We start from the raw sequence: 24,308 nt of genomic DNA on the forward strand, positions 1-24,308 counted from the left end.
ACATAATAGCCTGTGCATATAGTGGTATACTCTAACAAGCAGTTTGGGGCAAGGTATGTACAAAGTAAAAATTCTTTTGTCTTTATTAAATATTAAATCTAATCAATTAAACACACTGTGTATGATTATTCTATATTTTTTCTATTAATAATCAATCCATAACATTTTGAAAAGACTGAGGCCTTGCTCTTCAGTTTCTGTAGTACTAATAATTCACACTAAAGCTCAATCACAAAAAGGAAATGTAACATACCATATTGACAAAGGCTGAGAGGAAAATCAATACAATAGTGAAGACTCCGACTAGGGTGTTATTGATCCTGGACTGAACAATCTTCCGTGAAAGAGTCTGGAGTGGACCTGGAAACAGCTGTATAGCGGGAGAAAATAAGATATTTGAAACTATGGTTTTGTACAAATATATGGCATGCTGAAATGCTACAGGCATTAATGTTTAATTGCCCAAGAATGAATTAATGGCCAACTGTCACTCCCCACATCCATGTAATTTTTGCAGCAGGAACATATTAATTGCTGAATAACTTGTTATATTGACTTCATTCTCCCTGGTAAATATAATAGCTTTTAGGTGAAAATCAGAGAATGGCATCCAAAATTAGGAATATTTTATGATCAGGCCCACCCTTGTTTTCACTATGTGATCAAACCCTAATCCGAGAAAGATATACCAACTTGAATATGCTTACAAAATCTTGAGCATTCTGTTCTCTTTCCAAGTTGTAAGCTATTTATACTTTTCTTATATAAAAAGGGTTAAGGAAGATCAAGGTTAGGTGGAAAACAAATGCAAACAAAATAGTCAATTGATGATATGGATGCTGAGAAATGAAAATGCCCTAAAACCTCAGAAATATCTTTGGCATAGAACAAGCAAACTACAACTAAATCTGATAATCCTAAAAATGGATGGATACATTATCGAAGATACAAAAGTGGCCCAATAGTTATCAAAATTATCTTGAATTAATAAAGTTCAAAGAATTTTGACAAATGAATTTGGGCTCCCTGAAATGTATGTGTGCTGAGACTCTTATCCTGGCATGCCTAGACAGTCCTTTTTTCCTTTGTTTCTTCCTCTTCCACTCCTCACTCCCCTCTTTCTCTTACTATCACTAGGTTTTTGTTTGGTGTCCCCCCCCCCTTTCAACTCTCCCACACACATTTTGAATGTCACAAATCCATGGAGACCAAACAGATACTTTAGGCTTAGAATGCAAATGCAGAAATTCTATAGAAGTTAAAAGCTCCCCGCTGGGTGTTAATTTCAGCTCATCATAGTCCTCTCCACTGCCATTCCTAGAGAAAAACCCCCCAAAAAACCCAAAAGACAAATAGCAGCTCCCATATCCATCACTATTATTTCATCAACTAGCTTCTAAGCAAATTTTTTTTAAAAAGAGAGGAGAAAAAAACCCCAATTAGTCTTTTAGCAATGGCTAACCCATAAACCCCACCCCCCTTTTTGCACTTAGAGAAGGACTTTAGCTTCCTTCAAACACAAACATAATTATGAAACTCTTTGAGGATAGAAAACATGGATTTGCTGGAAACTCTTACAAAAAGAGAGAGAGGGGGGAACAATCCCCAGTAATGTTGACTATTTTTAAGTTGCTGCTCTCCCCAGCACCCAATACAAAGAATTTCTCTGTGTTTCCTAGCATAGGCAAAGGAACGGATTGGAAAGGAGACATAAAAGAACCTGGTATAAGACACAGCATAACGCAGTATCATATTGCTAATGATGGTGATGATGAAGATGATGATAATAGAAACAGCAACAACAATAATATTTGACAGTGTTCTTGTGGTTAAACTAAGAGTATAGCACAACAGCAGCTCTTACTGTTATGGATGAATCACCGTGAAATGCCACTCCATTTTATATTGGCAGAAATAAATTATGCATTGCATTGAAAACAAAATTGCAGGTAATCCTCAACTTACGACCGTTTGTTTAGAAACCGTTCAAAGTTTAGACCGTGCTGAAAAGTTACCACAGTGCTGAAAAAAGTCCGTTCCTCGCACTTATGACCATCACCCTCCCCGTATTCATCTGATCTCAATTTGCGCACTTGGCAACCAGCTCACGTGTATGGCCAACTGCAATGTCCCGTGGTCAAGTGATCGTGATATGTGACATTTTTTATTGATTCCTGGCAAAAAGTTGCCACTTGGAAGAATGGGTTTGCATTTAAAACCGTGGTTTTTGCTTAATGACCCCGGTGAGTGATTCGCTTAACAACCATCGTAAAAAGATCGCAAAATTGTGTCTGATTTCATTTACAACTGCAACGATCTATTATGGAAATTCCGGTCCCACCTGTAGTCACAAGTCGAGGATCACTTGTATTATCAGCACTTCTTATAAGTACTGACACCTCCCTTACTGTAAATACAGGAGCATTTTTAAGCCGCATAGGTTAATGGCCATCAATGCCTTCCAAGGTTTGGCACTGACTGATTCAAAGATATGGAAGAATATGCAAGAAGAAGCGGGGGGGGGGACATGAAGGCAGTAAACCATGAGTTCTGTTAAGACCTGGGCAGGGGAAATGGGTGCTTGTCTCAGAAATGCAGCAGTTGATTCAGAGTGGGTCACCATCAGGACTGTCTACATCAAAATCCTTTTGGATACTCAGACAACAGTTCAGAGTCTAAGCATTTAAGTTAACATGTCAATGAGCTGGAAAGTTCATAATTTTAACTGTTAGATTTGTCACTGGGTCTTTCATTAGCCAATGTTAGCCAAAGTTAACAGTTTCCTACTGACTTTTTTCTCCTTGTAAAGAAAATCAGAATATTTATGTTCTGGCTATGTTTTGTACAGCAGACAAAAATGAAGGGACTGATGGTGCCAGTCAAGGATATATGGCACCCCAGGCTATATTGACTGGTGGCATCATCAGATGCAAAGATTTGTATTTTTGGAAGACTTTGGAAGGAAGGGTGGCTTTAGTGCCCTTCAGGCTAAAGTCAACTGCCTACGTGGCTTTTAGCCTGAAGTCTGTCATGCTAAAGGATGATATACGGACACATACTGTATATCTATTTATTACTTGTGTGAACATATAATTTTGTGCTTTATCAAACCAACCAAATGTATGCTTGCATACATCATAATAATAATGTGATATAAAATTTAAAAGGCCTGGAAATCTATATTATACATAAAACACTCCCCCCAAACTACACCAAATTGCTTAAAGCCTTCTTTCTGGATTTTCAATTTAAAAAAAAAAGTCAAATGTTGGTAAGCAAAGCATATCAGCAATGATGCAAACCAGGGGTTTATCTTTCCAATGCTGTATATTTATGTTGGCCATTCCCCATGCACAGTTCTAAGTATCCTGATAAATGCCAAATACAAACAAGAAAAGAAATTAATTATTGAAATGCAATCTTTCCTCTGAAATTATATTAAAAATCCTATTGGATTTCAGCCCCAAATATGGCAACAGTAGAACAATACCCAACCATGTGAATTGATGTTCCAATAGGATGGACATTGTTTCTAACCTATCAGACATTCACTGAAAAAATACTGTTCTCATATTTGAGGAACAGTATTTCCTATTGTCTTCATCTCATTTTAAGATCAAAAGAAACTTCCAATTTTAAAACCAACCTTTTGCTAATTTACAAGTATGGGACATATAATCCCCTATCACTTTAATATTTTCTTGTTTTAGAACATAACTTTCACTCCACAAAATCCATCTGAAAAACTGCTGCTGAGCTGTGATGGGAACATTTATTAAGTACTTGGGGAGTAGTTATGTTAACATATTTAATTAATTAAATTATGTTTAAAATTAATCAGAATTTAACACTTGACTTCCTCCACTGCTTTCCTATTGTTCCTCTTGTTTGAAATATGGTTCCTAATATGTTACTCCCTAGTGTAGCCCTTTTCCATCCAAGCTCCTGGTTTAGAGTTTTAAGGACAATTAATTAAAACAGTGCAACGGGAATCAACTCACCTTTACACAGGAATAAATGACCGAAACAAACACTAGTGTGGTCAATATCACAAAACAGGATAGGTAAAACGCCAGCATGAACACTGAGCTGAAACCAGAAAACAAAGTCAGGTGGGTCTACAGCTTGCATTATCCATAAATCATATTAAATCTCTATTATCATCACAGATCAGCATATGGTGGATGGGGTACAATCAATCAAATAGCACAGAAAATACATTAGAGACTAAAAATAAGGGGGGGGGGAATTAAAATACAAAAAACTAAAACATATTAAAACAGAAAGTATATGCATACCTGCATGTTTAAAAGGTATTTAAAAGGAAGGGGTGGGAGCATTAGAAGGGTAAGAAAGCATAAAAAGTTAAATTACATAGTACTTTAAGAGGGAAACTAGGTACCCATTAAGTTTAATTGATGGCATATAGGTCATCATCCAATGAATTTTGAGCACTGCTGTGCAGAACCTGACAACAATGCATGTAAGCCGCAGGGAGGTGTCCTGTGTGCCCTGGGTATTTATGCAGTAATGGTGAGATAAGACTAGTATGGATATATCTATAATACAGGCATTGGAGAAACATAATGCCCTGTTGTTTCTGTGTTTCCTGAATCACAAGGGCATTCTCTCTTCAGGTAAGGAATATTCTTGTATCAGCCTTCAAGGAAAACTGAGGCGAGGGCATTATATCATGCCAGGACACCAACCTCCAGTGCTTAGGGATTTCAAGTTTATCTAAATCAGACATGTCAAACACAAGGCCCGGGGGCCGGATGCGGCCCACGAAGTGGTTTCATGTGGCCCACGAAGCCATCCTGGAAACAGTGAGGGAACAGCCCCCTCTGCCTTGGCCCTGGCCCAGGCCAGCCGGGAGCCAATATACAATTTTGTGGTGGCCATCTATGCTGAAACTCATTCAGTCTTAGCTCCATAAGCCCCCCCCCCCCCGCATGGCCTGAGAGGAACAGTGAGGCTCCTCCAGTAGACCATGCCTTGGCACTTGCCCTGGTCCCACCCCCTTCTGCCAGAGACAGATCTGTCTCACTCCTGCCCAGGCCCTCACAGGCACCCTTAACGCGAACGATGTAGAGCTGGCCACATCCACCCACTCCATCCACGCCCACCCAGTAGGCCGCACCCACCCTGGCCACACCCACCTGGCCCCCTGAGGGCAACCGCAATGCTGATGCGGCCCTCAATGAAATTGAGTTTGACACCCCTGATTTAGATACTATATGTAGGGGAGACAGAGTCCCTCTTGGATTCACTGGCAATAAAGGTTAGATCCAACTGGCGCTCTGTATCTGCTACATACTGTTTAATGAGTGCTTTGGCCTGAGCAGAAGATCTCTCAAGAAACCCAAGGGTGAGATTTTAATTGCCACTGCCTGGTTTCCATATGGATTGAAAATCATCACTCATTGCTAATGGGGCAAGACCAAGGGGGAAAAAAGGACCAATGGCTGAGTATGGTCATCCGGCCTCTCGCCTCCACTTTCATGAAGCCCGTTTCTACTTACAGGGTGGCATTAAACACACAATTTGGGACTTGAAGGGCTCCTTTTAAAAATTTCAACTATACAAGTTCCATTGGTGCAAAATTGGAGAAAGGGCGTAGCTGGGCACTATACAGAAGTTATACCACTGACTTGGCTTCCAATAATTTGAATGCTGCAGGTATATAGAATACATTATTTGGCCCAAGTGAGATTAGACACACAAGGAAGCTCTCAGTGTATGTGATGCAAAACAGAGTAATAATAATCATAATAATGATACCAATAAGAGAGGATAGTAGAGAAGAATGAGAAGGCTAATAATGATTCTATGGTAGCCATTTTTTTATCCGAAGGAATTAAAGGATAGCGGATGAACCCTTCTGTGCATTTTCAACAACGTAGTGGCCTTCCTACTGCTGACAGAATGACAGAGTAGCCACAGGTATCTGGAAGAGGAGACCTGCTTGATCTTGTGGCCATTTATTCTCCAAGAGTAGCCCTTGAGCCTTTTGGCAAATGCCATGATTTTAGTTTTCAGAAAACTGAGTTCTAGCTGGTTCTCTCTTAGTGCTCTCAGTGCTTTTTAAAAAACCTAATAGGTGTTTTTGAAAGTGTTATTGCTTTTGGGTTGCCTTCCTCATTTCTCTTGGTCAAAAACATTTTCTACCCATGTATGCTCTCTATCTATTTCCAATAGCCCAATCTTGTTTATCTCTGTTAGCTTTGCTCAGCACCCAAGTTTCTTCATAACTGTATTATATTTGTAGGCTCAGAAACGTGGAGTCCTTGGTGCTCTCTGAGCTTGGTTGTTTTCTTCCAGATGTTTCATTTTCCAATAATCAAGTTCAGAGAGCACTAAGAACTCCAAAAATCAACTGTAAGCTACACTACAAATGTTATCCTCTTTAATAACTCACCTCTTCTTTAATCTCATGAAATCACTTGGATACTGATAAAACAAAATTTTCTACAAAACATGACAAAAAGAGACTATTCAAAAGAATGTTTTATGTCTCTGCGCCCAACTGTTTCTAGTTCCTGTTTCAATTTCTCCAGTGTACACTTGAAGTCCACATTCATGTGGCTTTACAATTCCTTGTTTTACCAGAGCTTCAATTTTAGTGATGGAATGGGAGACTTTCTACTATAGATTCATCTTCAAAACATTTTCAAAGAAGGATCACTTATGGAAACTAAATTGGGGAAAAAACAGTATTTCAGACTTTCTCTGTGATATAATACCCTTCCCCCACACACACAAAATTGCTTTCCTCTGGTACACAGGGGCAATTTCCTTGAGATCCGAATAACAACTTTATAATTTAGATAATAGCTGCAACCTTCAACACAGCTTCCCTAGCACAGCTCAGCTTTGTGCAGTAATCTTCAGTTTAAAAGAGAAACAAAGGGGATCAGATTCAAAGAGATGGGGAGGGAAAGACTTTCTCATAAATTCCATAATGTAATTAAGAGAATGGGAAAACTCATTTGCTGGATTTCTTAATCAGCAAGAATCAGGTTAGGGACGCCAATACCATTCTCCTTGGTGTTTCATATATACTTTCCATTACAGAGGTATCTGCAGCAAGAATCAAACCAGGGGTAGGAAGTCCTTCAGTTACTGCTGAACTATAATGACCCATAAGCCCCAGCAGTACGATAAATGAGGGTGAAGGTTCGTTTTCCGAGCTTGAGGGTTGGTTTCCGAACGTTTCGTTACCAGGCTAGGTAACATCTTCAGAACGAACCTTCACCCTCATCCTACACCCAAGCTACAGATATTCGCCAGTATGATAAATGGCAGGGGTACTAAGGATAATAATTCAACAACACATTTTGAAGTATTGTAGAGGCAAGAAACTTGCCTGTATATATCCCACTAGGCCAGGAGTAGGCAACCTTGGCTCTTTTATGACTCATGGACTTCAACTCCCAGAATTCCTGAGCCAGCTATGCTGGCTCAGGAATTCTGTGAGTTGAAGTCTATGAGTCATAAAAGAGCCAAGGTTGCCTACCCCTGCACTAGGCGTTACTTTATTGCAGTATCTTGCTGGTGTCATGCAGAAATTCTTTGTAGCACACGCAATATTCCTATTTCTCCATTATTCCTCCTTCTTGTCTCCCTACTCTGAAAAAATGCCTGTAGAAAGTCGAAAGGATACCAGAGCAAAGATACAAAGTGGTTATGTGCCACCAGCAAGTCTGCCGCCTTCAGAGGCATTTCTAATGACCATTGGAGCTAAACTATAATTAGATTTTTATTTAGAGTTATCTGCCATTTCAGTTTTGAACATCATTACCATATATGAGTGTACATTTTAACTTGACAATTTTTCTGACTTATTATGTATCAAATCCACAAACCGAGCAGGCTTGCATTCCTCCTGCCATGCAACCTCATCCATAATTCAACTACAATGATTATCAAGCTCAGGAACATTAAGGCTAACCTCGTGAAAGCCAGCAGGGTTTCAAACTCTTTTTTTTTTTACTACAAAGACCACTTCCACTTGCTAATTTATTCACCACTTTCCTGGCATTCTTGCTGATTATAATGGAATGATCACTGCAAGATTTGCAAAAAAAAAATGCGTCACTAAATTTCAAAGCCCCCTTCAAAACATATTCAGTGCCATAAAGCATCTATTCCCCTATCACTTCAGCAACACAGTCAATCCTATAAACCATTTTGGGGGCACTGCATTTTGTACCCACAATCCCCTCCTTATTCCTTCACTATTTAGAGCAGAGCTCCACAATCTTTCCACCTTGGAGGCCTGGAAGAAAAGGGAGGAGCAGATAAATGCGTGTAGGATGGTGGCGTTAGCGTGCGCATACACAAGTGCACCATGCACACTGCAGTGGCATGCTGGCACCCATGCGCATGCACAAATGGAATGCTGGCGCCCACATGCATGCGCAAAGGGGCCACTAGCACACACGTGACGCTGTTGACAGTGTTAGTGCCCCCACGCATGCGCAAACAGGGTCACTAGCCCATGCGGCAGCGCTACCGTGAGTGGGGGGGCCTCGTCAGCAATTCCTGTGGCTCAGTGGCCAACAGGCCATGGCCCGATAACAGGCCGCCGACCATAGGTCGGGGACCGCTGACTTAGAGAATATCAGTTTCTAAAAGCAACATTTTATATTACATCTGACCTGATATTTTATGGCTGAAATATTGCTTGCAATAAAGATATAAAGCCAGGAATTTTCCCCTAAGAATATAAAACTGACAAGAGGGGAAATGTGGGTAAAAAAATTCTTTCTGGAAAACTCTACTTTATTGGGCAGAGACTCTTCATCTAAAGAGGGCTCTTACCAAAGATGATAATGTTGTCGCTCCCATCTGCTTTTAGAGACATTTTGTAATAATTTAATACATGTATCCTACCCATTTTGGGGAGTGTAGCTCATAGAACACAGAACATAGAATAACAGAGTTGGAAGGGACCTCTGAGGTATTCTAGTCCAACCCCCTTCTCGAGGAGGAGACAAATGGTTGTCCCAGTCTCTTTTGAAAGCCTTCAGTGATTGGAGTACCCACAATTTCTGAAGGCAAGCTATTGGTTGATTGCTCTCACCATTAGGAAATTTCTCCTTAGCTCTAAGTTGCTTCTCTCCTTGGTTAGTTTCCAACCATTGTTTCTTGTTTTGCCTATTGGTGTTTTGGAAAATAGTTTGACCCCTCTCATCTTTGTAGAAGCCTCTCAAATATTGGAACACGGCTATCATGTCACCCTAGTCCTTCTTTATCAAGTTCTATCAAGCTCTATCAAGAAGAACACCTGTAAGTGCCTTTAAAAAACCACAGCTCCTAGACATGTCAAGTAGAAATCAAGATGGCATCATGGGTATAAAATCAATGCCACTTTATAAGGTAGAATGCAGCTGAAGAATCTTTTCCAGTGAGTTACCATTCCCCAAATTCTCAGTCAACTTAGCCAGCACTTTGTACCACTTGAAGTGGTCATCATAGCAGGTTGAATTAATGCAGGTTGGAGGAAGCCTACTTACACCTGCCTGCCTGCTTGTCTGTCTCTCTTCAAAATCTCTTTGAGTTCTGCTGCTTCTCTTTTATCAGGGTTAAATCACATCATGACCAGCTGTAAGATGAGGGCACATACTGGTCCAGTATCTGATTTTTTTTTAATACAAATGATGCTGCGCTTCAATGGTTAGATGACTTAGACATTAGTAAATCTTTTTAACATTTATATTTTATTGTGTTTTACTATTCTAGATGAAATGTTAATACATATTGCTAGTCCATGTCTGTTATGCCGTACGCTAAATAAAATGAATACATCAGGGTTAAATTTCAATTCCTTGGAAATAACTATTTATATCTAAAGTATAGCTCTGGTTTGAATCATCTTTTATTGTTGCTGTTGTTATTCAGCCAGTCAACTGAAATCCTGCTCTAAAGGGTTTGCTTGAAGATTGCAGAAACAGAGCTGGTTTGGGTTTACAGTGCTATAGATAGTGAATCTAAAGCAGCTTCCCTGACCAAACGCCTAATAGAATGCTCTACATCTCTCGTAAATCCCACCCAACTTCATTGATGCAGTTCCAACCCTTGATACCTTTTTGGGGGAAATTATGAGAACTGAATATAGTGGGATAACTGAAAAAAAAACCCCAACATTTTTATTTAGTTGCATTTGAATAATACATTACCATTTTTGGTGCATTCAAGTCAGCTATGACTCCTGGCAGCTGCCTGGATTGGCAAGGTTTTTGAAGCAGGGTGCCCTTGCCTCCTCTCTTGGGCTGAGAGATAATGACTGGCTCAAAGCTACCTAAAGGGGGACTGAACTCCCAGTCTCCCAGTTTATAACCTACTTTCTTAACCACCACACCAAACTGGCTCTTAATTATCATGACTACTTCCATTTATTTAATATTTTTCTTCATCTAGACTAAAATCATGGGTTGTAGGCAATTTTGGTAGGGCTTTGGATTAAGCCCAAAGCTTTGCAGAGTTTGTATGGTTATGTAGAATGTGTAATCTTCTTCATAACCATATGCAGGTATGGTTTTAAGTCCAACTCCTACCTAATCCATTTAAATGTAATCTCTTTTACCTCAGCATCCCTTAAAATTGGTTTTGTTACCTATCAATAAATATATTCTATTTCCATGAATATATCTTGCATCTTAATAATTATATAAATTAATGTATTAGTTTACGACTGTAGTTTGTAATCTTATACTTTTATGAAATTTCTTTTGGTTTAATTTATTGTCTGATGTAATTTGGCTGTGTCAATATGTTTCTGTTATTTATTTATTTGTTTGTTTGTTTGTTTGTTTGTTTATTTATTTATTTATTGACCACCCATCTTACCACAGGGAAAGATGCTATTTTACACAGAGGCACATATTAATACATTAACACCCAGAAACATATTTAAAAAATAATTATAAACACATTTCTACTTTGTTTGTTTGTTTGTTTATTTATTTGACAAAATGGATTCTCCAAACCTTATCTCAGCAATAAACGCTCAGGAAACATTTCCAGCACTACATAAGATGGTTGGGAGCACTCAGAAGAAAAATAGCAAATTTTCTTGTTTTTATTATAGCTGGGGCAGTTTTTATAAAAATCCAGTGAAAGTCCTCATTCAAGGAAAATCACATATCTGGGATATAAAGATTCCAAGATGCTGAACTCATCCAGAAGGAAGCACATGAATCCCTTTTAATCATAGATTCAGTGCAGAGATCAGGCTGACTGTAGCTGCAAGCTTCATCTGATTTATGTTTAGTTTTCCTAGATGAAGCACTCTAAAATGTAAATTATACAGCTTTGATTACTGCTGCTTTTTGAACCAGTTCTGCCTTTTGTGCTCCAGCACAAGAGTTCACAGTGAAAGTTAAAAAGTCCTGAGAAATTTCATGGGTAAAGTAGGGCAGGCATTCTTGGAGAGCATCAACTGAAGCAGATTTCATTTAACAGAATAACAGAGTTGGAAAGGACCTTGGAGATCTTCTATTCCAGCTCCCTGCTCAAGCAGGAGACCTTATACCATTCCAGACAGGTGGCTGTCCAGTCTCTTCTTAAAAGCCTCTAGTGATAAAGCACCCACAACCTCTGAAGGCAAGCCGTTCCACTTTCCTGGCAACCATTCTTCTTCCCATCTCTTTTCTTCCTGAACATCCCTTCCTCCCCTTCCCACATTTTCTCCCTCACCAAACATCTCCTGCCTTCTTAGATGGAGAGGGGCAGATGGGAGAAATGCTGGACCTATCACACCTGACCCCAAGACCTGCTTTTGGAAAAGGGAGGAATCTCTTTGACATACTTATTTCTCTCCCTTTCCTGAAACCAGCTTGGAAGGGATGAGTTCCATTCAACACCCATGCCTTCTTCTGAGATGTTTTTCGACTTTTGATCCAGCCAACAGCCCTGGGATGATCCGAGTACCAATCAGGTCAAAGTTGGTTAAGATGCTATTCCTCACCATTAACATTTTTCTTCAGTTCTGATCCTGCTTTCTGGCTTAATAAGGCCAGAGATAAAGCAGAGTCACCATAATATTGGCTTAGCCCTGCATATTCCCAAATTCATGACTCCTTTTTTTCAGAAGCCCTTCTTTGCTTTCCAGTTTGAAGTACAAAACATATAGCAGTTCCACCCAGTCTGAAGTTCTCAAGATTGTTTGCCTACAGATGAGGTGACTTACCCACAGCTTCTTCTGCCACATATATTCAAAATATGGAGATTAATGTGTACAGGAGGCTTCTTGAGAATCTTGCATAGAGACTACTAGAGAATATATCTTACACAGTTAACAGGACTGAAACTGTTTTGAACAGCAATTGAGCAAAAGTTCCAAAGTTCAACTTTTTAAAAGTCCTTGCATCAATCAATTTCCAAATGGAAAGATTCCTAAAGATTCTACCTATCTGTGATCTGTTCCTACTTTTATAATTCTTATAATTTATCAGTTATAATTCTTGTTTTGAAATGCAACCTGCCCTTCTTTATACATATTAAATGCTAAAATGATGAGATACTGTGCTGCTCATTTTGGACAACTGTGCCACTGAGATTTAGTAGAAAAGGCAATGGAGGTTTTAAGAACCATAAAAAGGGTTTAAGGGCCACCAGTTGCTACCCAATCTTGCTTTAGTGCAATAAAGCGAAACACAGACAGACAATAGATAGATATAAGACAAGCAAATGTACAAAGATCTACTTACTGTGGCACTATTGTGATCTGAACAAAGCAAATGAAGAGGAAGACTAGGGAAGCACAAGCCACATATGCACCAAATCGATCATCCACCTGTTTGGAATACTGTAATGAAAGAAACCATTTCATTAAAAAAAAAACCTTAAAACTCCCATTCGTTGGCAACAATTTATGATCTACTAGATATTGTTGAATCCCAGACCCATCAGCTGTAGAGATCAATAGTCAAGAATGTTATAAACTGTAATCTAGCAATTTTACAAGAGCCACTAGTGGCCTTTTATTACAAGTCCTTTCTTAGCAAATTTGGCTTGCTGTATTAACTAAACTGTAAGGTTCTCTGGACACTGATAAAAAGGTTTTCAGATTGATAGCAGGGATTTCTGAAACAATCATCTTTATAGATATCTGAACTATTGGGAAAGAAGGTAAAAAGTCATAAGCCAATTATATTTAATGCAAGACCACCTCTTTCAACATTATCTTTACTGAAAAGAAACTGTTAAATTTTTTGCCAACATGAAAAAGTAACTTTTTTCTAGTTGCTGAGGCAATTTTTTTTTAAAAAAAAATTTGAATGAAGGCCTAAAAAGATGTGGAAATAACAAACCCAAGTCTTGAAATATGTGTTTGCCTAAATCTTGTGGACGGTCATGAGGACCAGATTTTCAGATGAGGTTCTATGGCAGACTAGCTGTGTCTAAAATCGCGGAGATGGCACTACAATTGTGAACAATGGCCAGTGATGATTTTTGCCTTCCAAAAAGTCTTTGTGGATAAGAGACAAAGACCTCTTTTCATACTCCCACACCATTTGAAGGGTCTCCATGGACATTTAGCTATGCACCCTTCAAACGGTGCGGGAGTATGAACAGATTTCCAGAAAAAAAAAATTGCTGAGTACAGGATTCAGGTGTTCCTGAGGGTACAGATAAACCTCCAAGTGGCCTCAACGACTCTCAGAAAGAGGGCTAACAACCAGATGACTGCAAGGAATATAAATCCATCCATTCTCCATCATTCAGTCAGAACTGAAGAAGCTTCTTGGATGAGAAGCGAAACGTCTTCAAGCAAAGCAAGGAAGTCCAATTGCCTTTTGAAAGAAAGCACCTTTGGGACATTATGTTAGAACAGTGATGGCGAACCTTTTAGAGACTGAGTGTCCAAAAACTGGCCCCGCCCCCGCTCCACCCCCTGCCCCGCCCCCACCCCACCTGCCCGCAGGGCCATTCACCACCTCCAGAGCCTGCCACAGATCGCCCAGGCAGCCCAGCAGCACCATGGTGGCCATGCCCTCTGCCCGCGCCCCGCAGCATCAACTGTGCGTGATGGGGCGTGAGGGCAGAGTCTTGTCTACGCTGCCTGGCTGCCATGTCCTTGTCTGCGCTGCTCTGTGTGGGCCACGCTCAGGGGCAACTCTCCTCCAGGGGAGCTGCTGGTGAGGAGGGGGTCACGGGAGGAGGCAAGGCTGGGGCAACGGCACGTGTGCCCACAGAGAGGGCTTCAAGTGCCGTCTCTGGCACGCATGCCATAGGTTTGCCACCACTGTGTTAGAATATTAGAATACTGAGAGAATGGCATAGATATAAACATTCTGTGATCAAAAATGCCTTTATGGATTTCAGCACAAAAGCATTTTATAGGAAAGAGCATAGAAATGGTTAACCTATTGAGAGATGTTATAACAAGAACATAAAGAATATAAGATTAACTCAAGAGAACTGGTTGTGGAGGGATTTAGTTTTTAATGGGTTTTGTATGCACAGTTATGAGAAAGATTTAAGGTAGATAATAGGATTTTTGGAACTGAGCAACAATGGACAGAATCTTCAGTTGAATTATATGTACAGAGGATGAATGTGTAATTACTAAAATGTATAAACTCTTGCCGAAGTTTGAAATGGAGGACAAGCAAGTTAAAGAAACGATTAACATTGACATTGTTACTATCTTAAAGAGAATTTTTATAAAATGATGTACCATTGATACATAACCCCAGAAAAATTATCTAGAATGTATAAAGTTACCTAAAATTTATGTTGGAAATGTGGACAACATTCTGTCTAGTAAACTTGTAAAAAAGCCAGAAAAATTTGCTTTCAGTTACATATACAGATACAAAGAATTCTAAAGACTAAGACTCAGCTGATATCGGAACTTTTATTGTTGGGATTAATGGATAAGCAACTTGAAAAAAACATGGGAAATTATTTTTATATATGATCACTGCTGCCAATTACATATCCAAAAATAGAAAGGTCTAAAATACCACAATGGAAGAATGGTTGATGGAAATAACAGAACTAGCACAGATGGCAAAATTAACTTGTTTGCTTAGAGGAAGATCAATGATTGCATTTATTATTGACTAGAAACTCCATATGGATTTTTTGCTGAAAAAAAATGAATGGATGATTTATGCATTTTATTATTAGAATGAATAGATTATAGAAAGGAAAATTCTGTAACCTCAGACAGAGAAAGCAAAATATAAATGTATTTATGACTGTGGTTAAGAAGACTGGACCTATTACTTTATTATTATTTTTCTTTTTCCTTCTTTTCTATCTCTTTTCTTAATTTATTTTTCACTTTGCTATTGCCATTCTCTATTTCTCTTATCTTTAACTTAATGTTTGTATTGTTTTTACTTTGTGGGGAAACTTCTTTAATAATACATACATACGTATATATGTATGCATGTAGTTTATGATGGTCAAGTAGAGAATTGTTATTTATAGTATAAATGCCTAAAGTGTTGAACTGTCCCACTTGTCATCACTCTCAATTTTCCATCCATTTGTCTACTGAAAATGACTATTTTGAGGGGGAAAAAAATCAATAGCATTAATGAGATAAAACTCAAATGGAAGGAGGTTTTCAAATAGAAGGAGGTTCTCAACATTCCATTAGGTACCTCTTTTGGACACTCATATGAATTTACACAGAACTATGATTAAGCATACCAATTTGCTGTCCTGATATCTAGTTTGGCTCTTGCTAGGGGATTTCATAGACCCATACATTCCTTACATACCTTTTTCTCCAAATCAAGCTCCCTGAACGTTAACAAAAACTTGCGAACATGCTCTGAACGTAACCGGTCGATACTTCTTGCATCAATTGCACGACCCAGAAACTCATCCACCTCGTCTTCTGGATTCATGCTTTCCTGGATATTTCTGAAACAACAGAATAAAGTAGAGGCCAATTAAGTGGTGTTTACACAAAAGAAAGTTTCTTAAAGTTATTACTTAAAGTCGAAAGGACTAGAACTTTCCAGATGTAAGATCCCACTCTCAAGAGCACCTCTCCTATGTCCCATTCTACGATTCTTTGGCTCCTTTTTCCACAGCAGACACAAGGCACCTAGCTCACCCAGGGGTTGACAAAAATGTGGTGGAAATTCATACAACAAGCAATAATACTTATAACCAATTTATCTAATTTAGCTTCTCACTCCTTTATTTAAACTTTTCTTCCCTTGAGTTCTCTTTTGGGCTCATCATTCCAAAACTGGCAATGGAGGTATCTCCTCCCGTAGGTAGTAACATCATTCCCCCCCCCTTAGGCCTGCCTCGGGAGAAAGTGGGAGAAAGGTATAGAATACTTGACTTATTATGGCAATTGGAACCGGAATTTCTGTCACAAAGAATGGCCACATCACTTAGTGATGACACTCCAGCAGTCCTGGTTGCCACTGTTAACCAAGTCCCACAGTTCTTAGCTGAGGCAACTTCCTGCTGGCTTCCCACAAACAGATCAGTGGGGAAGCTGGCAGGAAGATGCGAGTTCCAGGCAGCTTGCAAACAGGCTGGCAGGCAGGAGAAGAGTGCAAAGGGATGCACAGAGATGCACGAGGGAGACCTGGCAAGGCTCGAGAAGAGTGGCAAGAGTGCGAGGGAGGCTCTGTAAACGTCAGAGAAGGTGGCATGGCAGCATGAGGGAGGTGTAATGAGGATAGGGGAGTGTGCATGAAGGGAGGGGGGCTATGCAAGGGAGGTCTATTGAGGCTTGAGGAGGGTGCGTGAGGGAGCAAGGGAGGTGCGGCAAGGCTCAGAGAGTGTTGAACAGGGCTGCACAAGCGGTAAGGGAGGGTCGGGGATATTTGGGAAGATGCACAGGGGTGTGTGAGTGGCCAGCACAGCCCAAAGTGGAGGGGGCTGGGGGAGGGAGCACGGGCGAGGGTGACTTATCAGAGCCACTTGTAACTTCCCTGCCGGCTTCCCAATTGACTTTCTGCAGAAGTCGGCAGTGAATATTGCAAATGGCAATCACGTGATAGTGGGGTGCTGCAACCAGTCATAAGTGCCAGCTGGTTTTCAAATGCCCAGATTGCAATTAAGGGACCTTGGGATGCTGGGATGGCTAGATTTCCAAGCATTGGTCATAACCAGCATTCATTCAGTACCATCGTAACTTTGAACAGTTGCTGAATGGATGGCCATAAGTCCTGGACTACCTGTGCAATGAATCTTCACCCCCTTCAGTACAGCTCCTTCAGGATAATATAAACCAGGGGTAGTCAACCTTGGCTCTTTTATGACTCGTGGACTTCAACTCAGGAATTCTGGGAGTTGAAGTCCACGAGTCATAAAAGAGCCAAGGTTGACTACCCCTGCTATAAACTGTAAAGTACATCAAGGCACTTCAGCACTCATGCACACTTAAATCATCTAATAAGGATTTCTGCAACTATTTTTATTCTGAAGACATCTTTTGTCAGAAAGGACAAAGAGTTTTGTAGTCTACATTCTTCGTTGGTTTGGATATAATGGAAGGTATTAAAAGGCATACCCATTGCATACCATACAGAATTTAAAATATTCCGCCTTAATCTTCTGCGGAACCTCTAAGAGCTATTTTATTCCTAAGAAGGTGGTAATTTAGTGCAAACCACAAGATCTTTTAATAAATGGTAGTCTGGCTCAGTTCTTCAATTATTCACTGTAGATTTTCAGAGCCAATGTAGCACTCATTACATTTGCTTTGGCATCGTCACAATTTTAAAAAAAAAATACTACCAAATATCTTTAATTAGGCAGTCACTCGTCTGATTATTTTGGAGGTCTCTGTCTCTCTGCCATTCTTCTCTCATGCTAGATAACTAGTCTCTGAAAGATGCCAGCTGTCATTGCAAATTTAGTTGGCACACATAATATAGGCAACAGCAACCCAAACACGCTCTTTGTTTATTAAAATCAGTCTTATTTTCATAAATATGGATGATGTAGGTTTACAGAGAAGTAATCCCAGGTAGAGGATACTCCTGGATAATATGAAAAAATAAATAAAGTATGCCTTATTTTTATTAAGCAAGACATTTTTAATTAAGATAAAGATTCTTGGTCTAAAACCTCCGAATTGGATTCAATGTTGTTTCCTCTGGTAGAAGCAGTGTCTGATTTTTGGAAGGCAAGGGATTGCAGTAGGAAGGGGAAATCTAAAAATATCACTTTTTTTTTCTCCTTTCTGCCAACAGAATTGGTCTATTCAGTCAGACACCTTCTGCAGTCCAAAGGAACCATTCCATCTGTGAATGCAAGACCCTAGTTTTAAGCCAACTTCTTTTTTCAAAACAGAAAAGACTGTTACATTAAAGGGGGTCTAAACTGGCATCGGTCCCAATCCATCAAATTTTTAGAGGAATTTCTCTTGTTAATGGTAAATTAGCAACCAGAAGGATATGCTTCTGAAAATATTTCCTAATTAAATTTCCTGCAGTGTAAGTTACCATACTATTTACACACCTTCCAGCACGAAACAAAAACAAATGGAGAATTATGAAGAGTAGGGATAAATGGGTTTTTTTATTATTAAAAATGTGTTCAAAATATATTAAAAGGAAGTCATTATATTGACAGTATTGATCCTGAATAAACACTTTCAACTTCCCCCTTTAATAGCATAATTTTGAACACTTTAATGTGGTTGTCAAGAGCCAGTCTGGTGTATAAGAAACCAGAGTTCTACCATAAGCACAAAACCAACTGGGTGACCTTGGGCCAGTCCCTCTCTCTCAGCCCTAGGAAGAAGGAAAGGGCAAAAAAATGTTGCCAAGAAAAATGTACAGATGTTGCCTGTGTACTCAAGAGGAATCAAACTGATTCAAAGGCATAAAATACAATATTACTGTTTTCTTTCATAAATTAAATTGATTATCTTATGTAATACATTTATATAGTTCCCTTATGCGAATTGTGACTCCTTTTTACCTCCAGGGGTATGAGAGTGCATATATTCTCTTATAATATTTCATAATTGATCAACCAGCAGTTTTCAAATCTATCCAACAATAAAATAATATGATGATTCATTTTGTATTCTAGGTTTTTCCAGCATGTTTTTCCAATTATAATTTTGTCAGAGTGCCAAGGATATTTTTGCTTTCAAATTTCTTTAGGCTCTCTCCTTCCAAAAACTAAACTGCCAAAAAAAAAAAAAAAAGGAAAAAGGAAAAAAAAGGATGCTCAGGTCTTCTGGTATAAATACTGTATGTCCCTTGACATTCATGGAAATTGGTATCTTGACAGACAAAACAATAAGAAGGGAGGATCTGTTTATGTAATGTTTTCTATCACCCATATTCCCATATTCATATAACTCTTAAGATCTGGTGAACTATCTTTTCTTCTCTGCTACTTTGATTAGCCAATTTATTACAAGCTCAACATACTATCTCCAATAAATAACATCTTAGAGGTGAATCTAAAAATTATTGTAGAAATTGAAAACTCCAAGCTTTAAACTTCCAAGATGTAGAAGGCATTTCCCACAGCCTTTTATAGACTATAATCAGCAATCAACAAGGAGGATATCCAAACATATATGGATATACAGAGATGAGTTAAACTGTTAAAGGGTTCCTATACCTTTCCTACTCAGTCATCCATTTTTGTGCAATCTGAAGTGGAACTAAGACTCTAGATGTGCCACAAAGGAGGGTTGTAATAAAAACAACTACTTGGTTATATCTTGAGATATAGCCTCTAAGTAAACAATGCATGCTGTTTTTTTTGAAAACCAAACCACCTTCTTAAATCAAGATTTATTGAACAAATAATATATTGGTCTAATTTAACATTTTAAAATGTTGGACTAGCTTAGAGTATTTGCAAGCTGGTACTTTGTCCAAGGCAATTTTTTTACCACTACTACACTTCAGTCTTCCTCATTTTATAAAAAAATATTTCAAGTTATCATCCCTTCTTTTGATTGGTTGTATATTTTAGATAAATTAAGAATCTGCATGATTAATTATTAAAGCTTATATTAAATAATAAAAGCTAAAATCCCTGGCAGGATGATATGTATTCTAACATCTAACAATTATTTATGGAGAAAAATTACACCAAAGAAAAGCACAAAAATAAGATAGCACTCTATTTTGTACAGTGACAAACTTCTCACATTTCAATAAAAAAAGAATAATTAATGTTCCCTTTCCTTACTTGTCTTTTGGATCTTCAAAACCCTGAAAAGAAGAGAGAAGAATGCTAATTAGCCAAACAAAATGACAGTGAATACATTACAGTTGATGCAAAACCACTTAGGGGACATTCATTTGTAACATCAAGCTGATAAGTGCCTTGCCAAGAGTATGGAGCTTTATCTATTCCAGGTCAGGGCCCAGAATACTTTACAAACTTCAGCTTAATGGACCGGTATTGCTATCTCATCAGTCGCTATGCAGTATCTACAGTTATTCTAAGCGGATTTTCTTTTCTCCGAAACACTATGCTTCCTTTTTTTTTTGCTCTGTATAGTTAACATTTATGTGCCTAATATTAAATAAAGTATGGATGATCCTTTTTAAAAAAAATAAATCTGAAGTAATTACTAACACGTCAGTCAACACACACTGTTTACATCCGGTTTATGTATTTAAGACAGGAAAGTGTAATTGTGGTGCACACAGCTAGGTGACAGCATCTCTCTAACATCGGCTTATCTAAAAAAGTTAAAACCTTGTAAGTAGCTTGACAAGAAACTACTAAGAATTCCTAGAACTGTAGACTGGACTGCAAGAGGGGAAAAAAAAGAAGATAACGGGAAGTCATTTCCATAATTTTGCAAAGAAAAACCATATGCACATCATCGGGAACTAAACTGGAATGCTCAGTGACATTATTAACCATGTTACAATCATGTATATACAGAAAATATATTAATACCTATAATACAATAGAATGATTGAGATCATGTATTCTTAACTTTGAGCTAAGAGGACCCAGTCTCATATATTTAAATCTGCGCCGCACAATTTTCCTTCAGGAAAGTGTTTCCCATGCTTTTAATGCACAAGGAATCAGTGCAGTTCCTAGAGGTATGAAAGGGTAAACCGACAATTTTCTCATAGTGCAGGACCTTTCAAAAAAAGTACCATCTTTTTTTTTTTAATAAAAGATATTCTGAACTGGACTTACTGCTATTCCATTCCACTGTTTTCAAAACATTTACTTCAGATAGCTCTTTTTTTTATTGAGACATACAGGTAATCCTCAACTTACAACAGTTCGCTTAGTGACAGTTCAAACTTACAACAGCACTAAAAAAAGTGACCTATGACTGTTCCTCACACTTATGACCGTTGCGGCATCCCCATGGTCACATGATCAAAATTCAGACGCTTGGCAACTGATTCATATTTATGATGGTTGCAGTGTCCCGGGGTCATGTGATCCCCTTTTGCGACCTTGTAACAGGCAAAGTCAATGAGGAAGCCAGATTCACTTAACAATTATGTTACCAACTGATTCGCAGTGATTCGCTTAACAACTGTAGCAAGAAAGGTCGTAAAATTGAGCAAGATTCACTTAACAACTGTCTCCTCAGCAACAGAAATTTTGGCTCAATTCTGGTCGTAAGTCGAGGACTACCTGTACATGTTTTGCTGATTGGTTTCTGATCTAAAAACGTTTGAAGTTTTTAATTACGCTTTCCCACAATGGGCTGCCAATGTTATAGTCATCTTCAAATTCTCTATAATCTGAAACCTATGTGATTTATAATCTATGTTCCAAAGAATTTATTTTTAAATATTTTATTCTTCCTGAGAAACAGCAGGTCCCCAAGATTCTTAAACCTCTGTCATGTGTGTGTGTTTCTCTCTGTGTGTGTGTGTTTGTGTGTACATATCTATCTTTGGTATGACTTTTAGGGTTGAGTTTTAACATTTCAATCTTAACATCATTTGTATTTTATTGTCCTATTATCATTAAGCACACTGATTGAAATAACTAATTTTACCTAAAAAATACCCAAAGACATAGTGAAGTGGGAAGGTGGAGGTAAAGTAAGAGTTTGACAATACCAAAATAAAACTGAAAATTCCATAGATAAAATTCCAACCAGTGTTCTTATTGGAATATAGTTGACTTAGCAGTCTTTCTTTCTCTGGCTGGCAGAAGATGCCAGAATGTGCTTCCCATTATTTTGAAGTGTGGGAACTAATGCACAGAATCCTTTCTAGATTTTGTTGTATGCAAAGATGCATTTATTTTGTTTCCAAGAATTCGATTAGTGATTATCATACATTATATAAATACATAGGCTATAAACCTGCTAATTTATATTGTACAATTGAGTTGAGCTACGGTATTCAGACACCCAATTTAGCTTATTATTTAGCTTCTTGCAGTAGTTGACTTCTTCCCATTGCTAACTGGGCAATAGCTATATTATTTAAAACTAGTAAATTGTTAATGTCAGAAGGAGATAAGAATAATTATTTTTAGCTCATTAGTTTACATCTACTTTAAATAAATGCTTTCCTTTCCTTAAAAAAGGACAGGGAACTTATGACCTCTGGATGCTGAACTCCTATAGTCACTTAAATACTGTCAATGATGGCTAAGATTGTTAGGAATGGCACAGCAGTAATGACTGGAAGGCAAATGTTTCCTTGTGCCTCTTTTGTAGATTTTCATGGAAACAAAGAAAATGAGGAGAGGTGCTTTTTTATTTTTTTAAAGATAACTTTAACAAGATACTCTTGAAAAGTCAGGTTGTTGAGCAGAACTGTTTGGGAAAGGAAAACTGAATTTAGAACACTGTTAGATCCCTTTGTTTAAAAAGAATCGTGATGTTTCTCCTATTCTAAAAACAAATTCTTATTGTATATTGTGCAAATCAGTTTGTTGGGTGCAGCAAACTGGCTGCATTTCAGTTTAGCTTCTAAGTTTGAGGTTGAACATCCAAAATTACTAGTCTCTAAGTTACACTGGAAACAGCAATTGCTCATCCTTGAAAGATAATCCTATTAAGTGCCTGGGTGTCCTCCATTATCCAGAACCTAAATGGACACTAACCAATACGCTACCTATAAAGCCCTGATTGTCAAAAGTGCCAGAGGATTCTGCTCTAGTTCCCGAATTACTATCAGTATTGAAATGGGATTTGGGTTATTTTCAGTATATAATCTTTTTTAAATATATAGTTAAACTTTAAACTTAACACTTTTTGCTAAGGCAGATATTAGTGATTTGCAAGTATGTCGGAGTAAACTCTTTGTATACTCTGTATTGATAAGTCACTGCCTAAATAAGAGGAATATCTATTCCTCTCTAAATAGAATCAGTGTTACAAGTAATTAAAGCATTTGCATCATGTGTAGAAAGAAATGCAATTACAAAGTGTTTACAATGTTCAGCTTGAACGTATAGCATTTCATACCTGCAAAAGGTTAATTACATAATTTGTATTTCCCTACTGAATATCTGCTTTTAAAATTAGATCTATTGCAAGATACTTTGAACATGTATCCTGTAAAATCATTTTCTAACCAAATTTCAAAGATGCATTATTAAAAGGAAAATCAATTTATTGGGTAAAGCTTTTCTTAATGCATAGTTAATATGCCAAACAAAATGGACTTTATGTGAAATAATTGAATTTCATAACCAATAAAGGTTCTTGTGAAGCATTTTAAACTGAACAGATGCTTCTTTTTTAAAGACTGCATTTATGGAGATAAAGCATCTTAATTTTGGACAATTTTGCTATACAATGAATAACCTATGGATTAACTATCCTATTTATATCTCTAAAGACAACAACGAATGATAACATATTATTGTTTTGTGAACTATAACTTCAGAGAAATGCGGTTGCCAATTGTTCTAACAATGATTCCTGATATCCATAAGCATATTACATGCTTTCAAACTCAAATAAAAAAATATCAGCCATAAAGGCCTGGCTTATGGCTAAAGTATGTCTAGCAAATCCCCACAACAGCTAAAAGGATTAAACACCATTTTGTTAAATTTGGATGGTCTTCTCTGTGAGGAGATGATTTGTAAGTTCTTCCGTTGTTTCTTCTGATGCTTTCTTTCTAAATATGGCTATTAAACCATGAACTACATGCTTGATGCAATTTATATCTCACGGATTACGTCATGCAATGAATCTAAGTAAGTGCCCCTCACTCTTAGTCACCCATTTGTAACAGGTGTGATAAGCGAGATAATGTGGTTGTGGCAATTTCTAAGCTTCAATCCTTAATCAATTTTCACAAAGCAACTCATTTCAGTACAAGGATGTATATGAGGGGCAGGGGAATCATCAGAAACACTTTCTGGCAACTTGCCACAATGCATAA

At 38.1% G+C, this 24,308-nt stretch overlaps 1 protein-coding gene across 1 annotated transcript in view; it reads right to left on the minus strand.

Annotated features, from left to right (window-relative positions):
* LOC107285748 (adenylate cyclase type 5-like) overlaps positions 1–24,308 on the minus strand; it is a 76,347-nt gene that overhangs the window by 19,831 nt on the left and 32,208 nt on the right. The window contains 5 exon segments of the mRNA XM_029283733.1: positions 254–370; positions 4,002–4,089; positions 12,714–12,811; positions 15,744–15,888; positions 20,158–20,180. Of these exon segments, the coding sequence (XP_029139566.1) occupies positions 254–370; positions 4,002–4,089; positions 12,714–12,811; positions 15,744–15,888; positions 20,158–20,180 (471 nt within the window).

The sequence above is a fragment of the Protobothrops mucrosquamatus genome, unplaced genomic scaffold (genome assembly GCF_001527695.2).
Source record: "Protobothrops mucrosquamatus isolate PMUCROS unplaced genomic scaffold, P.Mucros_1.0 scaffold_77, whole genome shotgun sequence".
In the NCBI taxonomy this organism is placed as follows: domain Eukaryota; kingdom Metazoa; phylum Chordata; class Lepidosauria; order Squamata; family Viperidae; genus Protobothrops; species Protobothrops mucrosquamatus.